The sequence below is a fragment of the Limanda limanda genome, chromosome 4, assembly GCF_963576545.1.
Source record: "Limanda limanda chromosome 4, fLimLim1.1, whole genome shotgun sequence".
Taxonomy (NCBI): Eukaryota; Metazoa; Chordata; class Actinopteri; order Pleuronectiformes; family Pleuronectidae; genus Limanda; species Limanda limanda.
The window spans coordinates 6,405,309-6,418,163 of record NC_083639.1 but is presented as its reverse complement, the minus strand read 5'-3'; the positions used below and the strand labels follow the sequence as shown (position 1 = coordinate 6,418,163).

The 12,855-nt window shown below is 40.7% G+C and overlaps 1 protein-coding gene across 2 annotated transcripts in view; it reads right to left on the bottom strand.

Annotated features, from left to right (window-relative positions):
* Nucleotides 1–899: 899 nt before the first annotated feature.
* The window catches only part of kcnab2a (potassium voltage-gated channel subfamily A regulatory beta subunit 2a), a 55,942-nt gene continuing 43,986 nt past the window's right edge, over nt 900–12,855 (bottom strand). For both annotated transcript variants that reach the window (XM_061069568.1, XM_061069567.1), the window contains 10 exons: nt 11,328–11,372; nt 10,825–10,869; nt 10,523–10,566; nt 10,313–10,399; nt 8,836–8,921; nt 8,236–8,356; nt 7,873–7,967; nt 6,644–6,764; nt 4,205–4,293; nt 900–3,009 (listed from right to left, as the gene is read on the bottom strand). In XM_061069568.1, the coding sequence (XP_060925551.1) occupies nt 2,920–3,009; nt 4,205–4,293; nt 6,644–6,764; nt 7,873–7,967; nt 8,236–8,356; nt 8,836–8,921; nt 10,313–10,399; nt 10,523–10,566; nt 10,825–10,869; nt 11,328–11,372 (823 nt within the window). In that variant the 3' untranslated portion in view covers nt 900–2,919. The remainder of the gene's footprint in view (nt 3,010–4,204; nt 4,294–6,643; nt 6,765–7,872; nt 7,968–8,235; nt 8,357–8,835; nt 8,922–10,312; nt 10,400–10,522; nt 10,567–10,824; nt 10,870–11,327; nt 11,373–12,855) is intronic.

Here is a 12,855-nt window from a genome sequence, read left to right as displayed (position 1 = left end):
GCTAACTTTGTTTTCTGCCTGATCAATATGAACCAACACTTAGCTACCAGATAATAAAGATGATACAGAATAAAGCTTGCTGGTTCTGTCCAAAGGAAACTAAATCCGCCTTTAAAAGCTCATCAATTTAAAAGTTAAATCTTTGTTTTAATCTGTACAGAAAACTTGCACCTTGCTGCTATGATGGGTAAATGGCCGGAACTGAAATAATTACCTGTCCATTTGTTTGTTTGGAAGCAAGATTACACAGGAATTGCATTTTCACATGTTATTTTATATTGCACGATTCTTCAGCAAGATTTAACAGTTTTTCCAGGAAATAATTCATTGATTTTTATTAAATAAATCAGACAAATTAAGGGGAAAATCTTTTTATGAATGTGGGAAATTTAGTGCAGCTTGATTGAAGTGCCCTACTTTAGGCAAAAAATACATCATATTATTTCATAATTATCAAAGAATTATTGTAAAAACTATTTCTTACTTGACACATTAGGTGCTTGTAACAGAAACAGTTTGGTTCGGCTTTGGACAGATTCGTTCGATTAGCCTTATCATCAGCTTGATGCTGTATCTTCATGTGTATTAGGCAGACAAGATAGTAGTTTCATTTTCTTATTCATCAAATAAGCATATTTCACTTAATATGGAACGTTGCCTTAAAGTCTCTATCTTCCTCTCGTCTCCCTGCAGATGATAATATTAAGACACAGGAATTTCACAGACTAATGAACTAAATGTTTTTTGCTTCTTTTTTTTGTTCCTCTTCAGAGAAAACAGCATCGGCTCAAGCCAGTTAAACAGACTCAGACATACGAGACATGTCAAACGTATACAGGGATTATACAACAGGCTGTAGGAAGGGATTCGTGAAGTTGCCCCCCCCCCCCACCCACACACACACACTATCAACAGTAGAGACATAAAGTCACTTTGCTCTTGTTCAAAATCAGAGGCTTTAAATCATCACCCACACTTTGATCATCCCACTTAAACTGAGAAGCATCTTCCTCTCACTCATATCATTCGCGCTAATGACAGTTTTCTTCTTCTGTATTCTCCTGCTAAGGATCGATAGTTTCAGCTGTTAGTTAAGATTGGTTATCTACAAGTGTTAGTAAGGGGCGTAGCTTCACCTGGCTTGTCCCGCAGGTTATTGTAGACGAGGTGAAGAGAGTCCATGCTTTGAGGAAGTTTCACATGCTATCCACTTGTGCTTTAATCACAGTCAGAGAGCACCCGGAGGAGAGAGAATGATACAGGGTGCCATCCAATTCTGCAGTTATACGTCTAACACGTCTCAAGTCGTACGTCGCTTGAAACATACCTTACTATCCTAAAGCTTTGAGCGGTACTATGCATTCTGTATATGAAGGACCTGTTTAACTAGTATAACAGCATGGTCAAGTAAAGATATACAAGGAGTTAAGTCCATACGATAGATAGATAACAAACTGGACAGCACATGCGTCAAGATGAGTCCTATAATCTTTCAGGAAGTGAGAGTGAAACACTCAAAGAGAAAAGAAGAAGATCTTTGGCTGAGGCCACGCTAAAATGTCCCTGGTCCTGCCCAGTGTCCACAAACGAAAGAAAGACAGACGAGTTAATACAACCTCCTGGAACATGTGCACAGAAACGGACGACAACAACCAGCTGCTCTGTTCTCGGAGCTGCTGCCACTCGCTGATCCACTGGAGACACGACAACGCCACTTCTACTAGTCAGCGTTGCCCTAAATACTGGGGACATGAGACCAGTTGGTCAAGCTGCTCGTCTACACCCACAGCACAGTCTGATGCAACTGTAAAATAAGGCAAAAACATTTAAGCAGAATTTGATCAAGGATAATTTTCCATGAGATGTGGAGCCAGCACTGATATGATCACTTCCTGTACAGCAAGTCCTCGGCCTGGACAAAGCAGAGCAGAGGTTGGGTAACACAGTGAAGCAGGACACTGCATAAATAGCTAATCTTTTCAGTGGCAGTCGCCCGCACACAGCAGCCTCTCTCCCGACTCCGTATCCTGAACAGTTCAGTGGTCAGGACGGAGGAGGAGCCTCTGGGGCAGAGTGCAGTTGTTAACCCCCCGTCCTCCCATTGGCCCCTGTTGGACGCAGGGCTTCACCACCGCTCCTCGACAGCGGGAGTGTCAGAGCATCAGGCTGGACAAATGCACCGCCATTGAAAACACAGAGGGGGGATGAGAAGAGGGAACTATCAGGAGGTGATGCAAAATCTTATAGTGCAATGGTTGTGTGATAAAACTACTGTAATACCCATCCTCTCCCCTCCTTTAACTCCTCTCCAGCACTTATACTGACAATATTAAAGTGCTGTTTATTAAAGCCCGGAGACAGGCTCCAATACTGATCATGTCGACACAACAACACAGACACACAGCTCTTCTTTCAGAGAAACCTTGATGGATATGGTTTGTCAATAGAACGTCCCAGAAACAAATGGTACATGTGCAACAGAGGAGTTCTTGTATATCCATACAGTATGAACTTCATCTTCCTTTTAGTTGCAATCATCTTTGGAAAAACAAACAAACAAAAAAGAATTCTGGCTGCAAAGCAAGCGTGTGCTTAATTTTTTTGAAAAGTAATTTTTCTCTATGGTTTTAAAATACGTTCAGCTGAATTGAATGTATAACTGATTTAGGTATGAGCGCATATCCCTCATCCACTTGTCTTTCTTTGTCAATCCTTTCATTTCCTGTGGAGGTGACTGTATTTTTCCCCCTTTTTTCTTATCTTATCCCTCTAAATGAGGAGCCCTGCGTGGCCTTGGTGTGGCCAGACTCATGCGCCAGGGTCTCACTTAGTAAAAGCTCAAGCAAACAGAGGATCAGGCAAAGGTGGGGCGCTGCTGCAGCCCGGGTGCAGCCCTGCCGGGCGGGGCTGTGCTGCGTGTTAGGAGCGGTAATCCTTTTTACTGAACGGCTTGTTCCCCAGGATGCTGTCCACCTCATGGTTGATGGAGGATGACAACTTTGGAAGAACCTGTGTCGGGAGAGACAGAGAAACAGTGATCATCTTCTGCTCTTTCAAGTTTCCTGTCAGAGCTTTTGAAAAAAGTGTTTTCAATTTCAATTTTATTAATGATGCATTAAATTGCACTGCAGTTTTATTACTGCTGTCAGGAAGGACTTATATTTTAATCAGTTCGATCTTGATTGATTGATTTCTTGTATTACATTCTTAGTGCAATTGTTAATTCGTATAGATTCTGAATTATTAATTAAGGCCTAGAGGTTTGTAAATACATGTAAATATATTAAGTGAAACAAAATATCAAATGATAGTGTAAATTAATGTGCTATGTTTCAATTATGACATTTTCTTTACAAGAGTTCTTGAAGCAGAAAAAAGGGTTATTTTTCTATGATGTACTTTAAAGTAGATTATTCCCAAGTTGAAAATATAAAAGGTCCTTTATTTTCAAATTTTCTCTCTCGTACAGACATGAAACTAATACTGCAGAGGAAAAAGGAAATTATGTGGACTTTCTTTTCAGAGGAAGGACTGTTTCTATTTTTGGGTCTGTGATGAAAAATTCTCTCAAAGGAAAAAGTACAGAGCCCTGGGGAAATGTGAGCATAGCATTTCAAAACGAAATATCAAATGTGCTGAGGGAGAGAGAGAGAGAGACATATAGTGTGCACACATTACTAATGCGTCCACACACACACACACACACACACACACACACACACACACACACACACACACACACACACACACACACACACACACACACACACACACACACACACACACACACACACACACACACACACACACACACACACACACACACACACACACACACACACTTTAATTCAGGCCAGACATAATGTGAGCAGAGGAGGTAAACCCCCACCAGTCTGAAAACCCCATTAAGACAGTGCATCTTATCAGGAGAGGAAGACTTGGCCTAAAGCTTGCCTCCAATCTCCTGGCAACTGATACTCCCCTGACCTTATTAACTCGGTACAGTAAAGCACCCAAGTGTGCAGCGGCAAACCGCCCCAGAGGCTCAGCTGCACCCAGGAGAGGAGGAGGCTGCTGTTCTGGGCTGAAGGCACAAATACGGACCTGATGAAACAGGTCAGGTCACATTTTCCCTAATAAAGCCGCTAATTTTCTCGGCAGAAGCACACACACACACTCACACACACTCGTTTCATAGCCTCACCTGTATCGCTCCTATGTTCTCCATCAGCTGGTCGGTGTTGGACGCTCCTAGAAGGACTGAGCTCACCCCCTCGTTCCGTAGGCACCACGCTGAAGGAAACCAGTAAACAGCAATGACACCCCCACCATGGCTACGGACACACTATCACAACACCCCCGACTCAAACACACCACACAACACAACATCTACACACATCACAAACTCAAGGCAGATTGATTTTCTTTTATCACTCTAAATGACATTTCCTACAAAGTCCGGATATAACATGAAAGGCTACTGCAACACTTCTGTACAATATTATCTTTTGCCACAAACCTGAATACTAAAATCCTCCCAGTGCAGAAGACACATTCACGTCTTTGACTTCAGTAAAAATACCACATGATAAATAGTAAAGCTACAAGGAAAATGTACTTAAAATATCGTAAGTAAAAGGACTCATTGTTAAGTAGAATGTGTATCGACTAAGGCTGTAACTAACATTTTTCAATATTGAGTGATCAAATATAATTTAGATAATTTGTTATGTCTTCAAAATGTCACAACTGTTAAGCTCAGATATCCAAAGGCCAAGGAGTCATTTAGAAATTATTTGCTTTGTCCAACAAAATAAATATTTTTGAAAGAGCAGAACCGATCAATTTTTCTGTGACTCAACTAATCATTTTAAAATAATAGTAGGAGTAATAGAGCTGAACAAGAGTATAGTTTTTAGAAATATATTTATCATCAACACGCAGCATTTTATCATTGTTGTTCTTAATTATAATTATTTTCATACGGTTGTTTTGTATGATCCAACCACATTTCATCAACTAATCATACCGTTTATCTGTTAAATGTTAATATGAAAAGCAACAAGCTGTGAAATAAAAAGTATAATCTTTGCCTTGCAAATGTAGATACGCAAAAAAAAAGGGAAAACTTGAAGCATCTTTAAAACCAAGACGGTTTGAGTTAGATCCTTATCTTCCAAATCTGAATTTTGCCTCTTTTGGTGATTTCTTTAAGGAAACACAAAACAACACCCAAACCCTATTTCTGTTTGGTATTCTATTATAATTTTAAAACGTGTTATGCAACAACTGCATTATGTTGGGATTGAAGAGACTACAGATTAAAACAGATTATGGTATAAAGGGCCAACATTTTATGCTGTAAAATCAGTGGGATTACGACTCAAATCCACCAGCAAAATGAAAACAGAGTGTTTTGTTAGATTGACAGAAGAGAAGAGCTTCCCTCAGGACAGAGAGATACTCACTTCACATCCACTGACTGATTCCTGAATGTACCACTTATCCAGCAGCAGTAGGAGGATTCAGTCGTTGTTTTATACTTTTCAAAACCTCCAACAAGAAGGTAATGCTTTTTAAAATTATGTGTCTGAACTGATTTGAACTAAACAAGGTGGAGAGATGGGACATGAGCAACGAATGAAGCCATTACATTTGGTGCAGATTTGCTTTAAGCATCAGATCCAGGAATTTGTTTTTTATCATTCCCTTTTGTCAATTTCTTATGGATGTTGAAGTTATATAGATATGTCTGTACAATTTATTGCAGATGACCGTTTTTCCTATTATTTTTCCATTTTAAGAGGAAGACAGACGTGAAAGATTGTTTGGCCTTGGCGGAGGATGCTTCGATAGTGTAGTGCCACGGTATAGTGCGGAGGACTTCATGGCACACATAAATCTTTTTGTGTTGCCTTCAGTAGCGCCGGAAGGATTTATGGTAATTGGGAGAGATGAGGGTGTCCACTAATGGGCCGTGAAACCTAATCTATGACACTGCATTACTGCGATTGGAGAGAATCTGCAGTGATCTGCGCTGATAGGAAGCGAAGTCCCAGATTTACTCGCCGCAGCCCTCAAGTCTGACGCTTTAACAGCTCTCACAGGAGTGTGCGTCTTCGGGGGTTTGCATATTCTCACACTGGCAAGGAATCAATATGGGTCACTCTCTGGATTTATGTCCAGGACTGCTCTTTTTATGCTGACACCAGAAATTGTTAAATGCACGTTAACGCTTGGGGGAAACCACAGACCTGCCTATCCAAACACATAATGTAAACATATATACATTACCTAAATTGATGTTTTCATGTCTTAATGTGTTCTAAGGACTGTGCTCGAGGACACACTGTATCCAATTAATGTTGTTGCATTTCTAATTGGTTTCTAAGAAGCAATGAGTCCCTTTAACATGCACTATTTCCCTTTTATTTTCTTAATCTAAATTTGTTATTTCCTTTCCCCTTTTTGCATAATTCAATCATAATTAAAAACTACACACACACACACACACACACAGGACAACACGACACACCCACAGTCAAACCAGACAGCAGCGAGCTGTGCTGACCCCAGTCCGTCCGAGGCAGAGGGACGGACAGACAGACAGAAAGAGAGAGAGCAGCAGAGTGTATCTGCGTACCGATGGCGAGTTGGGGCAGAGTGCAGCCCAGCCGCTCCGCGATTGCCTGCAGCTCTTTCAACTTCGCCTGCTGACGCCGGCCCTCCTCGCTCAAGATCTTGTCCTTCAACCACTGGTAGCCCTGTTTGAAAACACAGCACACCTGCTCAAAAACACAGCCCTGCTCACACAGCTGCACTGCAGCTCCTGTGTCACCAGGGCCTGTTTTTAAACACGTGACTCTGTCTCCTGCTGCCTACGCCTATATTTCTCCAGCTACGCTCTCTGAAACTATGATTATTCAGTTCATTATAGTTACAAAGTTACAAACACAAGAACAATTCTGTATTTACAGATATCATTATATCATAATGTCAGAGCAGCATGGGATCAAGGGTCAAAAATTAGACTGTACCACAATGCTATTCATAACACATCATAACCATTAAGAGCCAAAACACCACAAACATCCACAGGAAACAGCTCATTCCACACAAGTCGTCAAAGATACGGCACAACACCAAACACCGAAGAGCTAGTTTCATGAAACAGGAGAGGTCTCATCCACAGTCACTGACAAACAAGCCACACAAACAGAACATGCTCCACCACCACAGGAACACATCACAGCAGTAAGTCAGGTGTTAGCTCCTGTGTCTCGTAGAGTTGAGTTACTTTTGTGCTCTTAGTCGATGAGAATAATAAAAGTAATTTGCCATAAAGTGTGTTGAATGTTGCTGTTACTCTAAACCTCCTCAGTTTATCTATTACTTTACAGAGAAATAGGTCTCTGAGTGAATGAAATCATGAATAGTGCTTCTCTTCCTCATGAATATTTGGTAGACGTGGATGTTTTGTTTTCTGTCTTATGGTTCATCTAGCAATTTAATTAAGTTTCAGTGTAGGGCTGGCAGTGTCAAATAAGACAAACATTCCTCATTGGGCACACATGCTGTACTATTTCTGTTCTGTGTGAACGCAGTGTTGTGTGCATGTTTTGTGTGTGTGCTCATGTGCGTTAAGCTGACACCCGCTGGCAAACAGCGCGGCTTGTGAAGAGGTACACAGTGCATGGTTTCAACACGGCACTGACAACACACAGATACGTGGTGTACACAGAGTTACAGAACCTGAAAGACACAAACACACAGTAAACAAACAAACAAGCAGCAAATCAGTGGGGGAAACCACAACAGTGACACAAGCACAGAGGATCAAAGTGGGAATGAAACGCATAAAAAAATACTTACCTTCAGAGACGCCCGAGAGTAGGGAGGCACCCTGCCGTCGTATTTCCCTGAGATGATCCCACAGGCCAGTGGTGACCATGTCATGGCCCCAACACCTGAGAGAACAAACATGTCCTCATCAACATCACTGAAAAACATCTATTTACTTTCTCAAAGGAGAAAAAAGATATTAGAAAGACTAAATTTCTACTGTAAGTGTTTAACTAGTGTTTAACTTAAAGTTAAATGATAACTCATACTCTAATGAAAAGTGTCTAAAACTGTCTAATCGTTGACCTTCCAAGGTCTGTCAGTTTTTCTTGTACAGTCTCATGGTCGAAGACCTCGACTAATAGCTAGAAATCCAAATCCATGCCAGCTCACCTATTTTATGAAAGAGTTCAGGTAGCTGCACCTCCACCTTCTCTCTCTGAAACATGTGGTACTCAGCCTGCTCACAAATGGGAGGAATCTGGTTGAACTGTCGTGCCACAGAGTATGCTTCCTACAGGAGAACATTGAAGAAACAAGGTCAGGCCACATTCAGGACAGTAGAGTATATATTGGACAGGGCCCAAAACCCCAGTGTACATAGTTCAGCATTAAACACAAACATGTAAGAATTATTATCAGATCTATGTGATAGAACAAGAAAAAAGTCATATTTTCTAAAATGTTGTCTTGTGTATACACAAACTTTAAAACGCAATATTAGGTGTGGCTTCAGTGTTTGTGTTTTATGAGCACTAAGGTGAGCAAGTAAAACGTGTTTGTTTACAGTGTGTGTGTTTGTGTGTGTATGTGTCTATGTGTGTGTCTGGTGTGTGTGTGTGTGTGTGCACTCTGAACGTTGTCACAGTCTCATGTTTACATTGCTGCTGGAGCCAATAAATACACAACACTACTGCAGAGCCCCTCGACACAAAAGCCAGATGTTGTGGGTGTTTGTAGGGTTTTTTTGTCCAGTGTGTAAAAGGGGCTCACCATTATTTCCATTGGACTCCAGCGGGATGTTCCCCAGTACATGGCCATGCCTTGATTTATCACATGGGTCATAGCTCGAACTGTTTCTGTAAATAACAATAAACAAAATGTTAAAAAACACATTTACCGCTGATGTTTCCCTGTTATGTTTATAGAACAGTATTATCACAACTTTTCAAAAAAAGATAGAACAAATAATGAGAGCCTTTTCTCTATTCTCATGAAAGATCTTGTGATCATTTGCAATCTAAATGGACCTGGCCAATGAGCAGAGAGGTGAAAAAACTGATTATATGAATCGACAGGAGTGATTCATTCTGACACAAAGGACAGTCTATTCACAACAGGGTTCACATGAACGACATCATTGTGAAAATCTACCAAAAATCCAATTTTCTTTACCTAACACATGCAAAATAAAAAAGATGCCAGTAAAATAAACTGATTATAGACTTAGGTTCACAAATTGGACTGCAGCTTCTGTATTTAAAGTACTTTTTGATTTAAGTACTCATCCTTGGCAGGTCAAGGATCAGTTTTTACATGAATGTGACTGAAGATTAATCTCATTAGTGCAGTGTAATTTCCGCCTCTTTTGTAACAATTGGTTATCTCGACTGTTGCCCAAGCTGTAAAACATGTCAGATAATGATCAGGGTATCCCAGGTAACATCAGGAGCACAGGAGTTCAATAAAATGGGTGTATCAGCGTCTCCATATGATTATTTTATAATTATAATTTCTCTAAATTCTCCATCCACGCAACTCCCCCTTGTTGGTGTGCATTTTCTGAACACTCAGACTAGACTAACCTTTCTTTCATCTAGTGCGTGCTCGGCTTTAGAGGTTTTCTCTGTAAACAGCCCTTCACCTCCTTTTCACCCTGTACACGGCCCTTAAGGGATTGTCAGAATCCAATTTACCAGATGGTTTTACCACTGTGTATTTGAAAACATAGACTCAGGGCTGTCCATGGGAACAATGTTTAAAAAGCCAACTGGCCAAAAGAATCTCTCGACATTTGGACCAAACAACACCTGCTACTTGTGACTAACAAGACACTGAAAGATATTGTGCAACAGCCAGAGTCGATAAGGCATCAAACTGAAGGCAGGAAGACGACCTGTGACCTTACTCTAACCCAGGGAGGAACTCCGACACTGGAACAGATGGATACCGTGTGACCAGTTGAGCCCACACACAGTGAGCACGCTGCCATTTAAAGGTCTCCAGCCTCAGTATCTATCCTAATTCTAACTGTGGAGGTGGAAGCGCCAGGACAACACACACACAGCGTTTAAAATAGATATTTTAGTTACACGTTGCAGTAGTCATAGAGACAGAAAAGAGGTGCGTTTATTATGTGCCATATGACAAAACAGAAGGAAGACATGGTTAAGAGTGTGTGAGAGGATAGGAAAAGACAGGTGGTAACTCAAAAGTGATGAATGATAGTAGAGGAAGAGGAATCATTTACCTTCCATGGGTGTATTGGGGTCCGGTCTATTTGCAAACACCACGTCCACATAGTCTAACTGCAGTCTTTCTAGTGAGGCTTTTAAACCTGGAAATGAGCACCACTGTTAGTAAACAGCAGTTGAATTCGTTGCCACTCAAACAAACCCAAGAGCATTTTGTTGATGCAACACCAACATTAAATCCAGTAATTTGCAGTATTGATATTTACCTTCTATAATGTGTTTTCGGGATAAACCTCTTTCAGTCTCAGCTCTGGAAAAAACACAAGACAATAGATCTTGGTTTGTTAACAATAATTTGAAATACTAAACTACCCGCCTCTCCAGAATAATACATATCGCATATCCTTCGTGAAATATGATCTAATAAATGTTTCAGGCTTATTGAAAGTACCTGACAACAGATACGTTTGGATGACACATGATGTCATTGCCAGGAGCATCAAACAGGTTGAGACAAATGATTACCGCAGGAGCATCTATCGTTTGGAAGTAGCCAGATGAAACTTACTTTCCACCCCAGAAGATCTTTGTTGTTATCACCAGAGTTGAACGTCTAAAAAGGCAAAATGAAAGCAAATCTGTGACATCAACAGCTGAACATGGACAGTTGGAGCAAAACGGCAGAAAATGTGTTTTGCACTTGACACAAACCATATGTTTGAATGTATTAACAGGATAAGTATGATTATGGCACAACTTGGCCGGACCCAATGAATGAGTCTTGTAGGCGTATAAGCTGACAAAGCTATACAAATGCCAATTCAAGACAGATAAAGTATATGACAAGGCATAAGAGGTTGAACCATTATCCAGAGTCTTGTTAGTGGGATAAAGGAGTGAGTGTGGATATGGAACGTTGGCCCTCATTAATCTTTATCTCCCTATCTTACCTTTCCAGAACACAACACCCTGCCTCGCAATATGTGCAAGGAAGGAGATGATACAAGATTAGGGAGGCTGGCTGGGACGGATATTAGAAAACACCAAACTCAATTAAAGTGTGCCTCATACCTCCATCCTTTTTTCTTTATGATGTTTCCGAGCACCACCTCTGCCCTGCGAAGTAGACGGAGAGAAGGTATTATTAAATAAAGATGGTCTTGAAAGGATGAAAGAGTTGACAGCCCACTATCACAGGGATGATTTCCAGCCCCAAGTCTAAAAAGAAAAACTCTGACAACTCTGTGTGATATATGAGAGAGCGTTCAATGGAAAGCACACCTGTTTAGGACTGGAGAGTGTGAACTGGCTGCCAGATCACAGTCAGCAGGGCCTGGGTCCAGCTGTTCTGTGGAGCCACCACCATGTCACTCATTAACAGCCACAGGGGTGCTAATGAGTGACATTACTTCCAACATGGGGCTCATTAAGACCGGACAGAAACCTGTCAGGAGGTTGTCTCTGAAGTCCTCTCAGCCTGATGAGACACCTGCCTGTAGCATAGCCCCCAACATAATGGACTTGGGCAATGCTGAATACTAAAACACAGCAACTACTAAGATCTGTTGAGGTTATATGTTGGTACATTGATGACCAAAACTTGCTTTTTTATAATAATATCAATAATAATTATCTCACTATTTCACATATGCTTACTTGTGCTATGGTCAATAACGTTTTTACAGACACACACACACAACTCTCTGGGACACCTAACCTATGACAAATGCAAAAACATACAAAATTGAAGAAATTTGCTGCATAAAAATTACTTTCGTGTGCAAACACCTAAAATCTGCAGTTTTGCCCATTGACCCAAAGGGGGTTGATTCATATACAAGATTTGTTTTACCTACTCTTGTTAAACCAGGGTTTTATTTACATAACAGTGGCAACTCTGACTTATTGTTATGCTGATTATTGTAGTAGTGGATTACATTAAACTACAATCCAGGTAATCCAGAGGTCTAATTTCTTTTTTCTCTGTACTCCTGTGTGTGTGCCAGTTTTAGTCTGCTGATCCGACAAGCAGGATGAGTAGAGTATTTGCTGCACTACAACTGTACAATCTGTTTCAAGCTCTGCCAGATGGACACACAAACCTTTTTTAAACAACCAGCAATAAGCACTCCCCTGAGAGCAATAATGCGTGTTTCAGTGCATAATAAGGTGTGTATGTGTGTATTACTGGAAAATACCCACACAATGGAAATGTGAGTCATTTGAGAGCCCAAACATAAGGTACAGTGCGCCTGGAGCAGGTTAACTGTCTTCATTCATAATTAGGTCTTTATTCTAGTGTGGACTTACAGCACAAGCAATGACATAATGCTGCATTATTCATGGCTTTATAGTATTTTATTACTTTCAGATATTTGTGTGTAATTATGCTACCAATTTGCCACTGGGCTCACTCAGTGTCATACAATTACTATGCATCTAGAGCAAAACGTTTAAGCCTGAAAGAAAACTCAGATGAAATTTCTATTCTTCCAATTACTCGCATCCTTTTAAATGCTTTGAAGCAATGTGTGTCTGCTGATAACAGTGGCTACACAGGATAAGCAGAACATTTGTATTACTGCATGTATACACATTT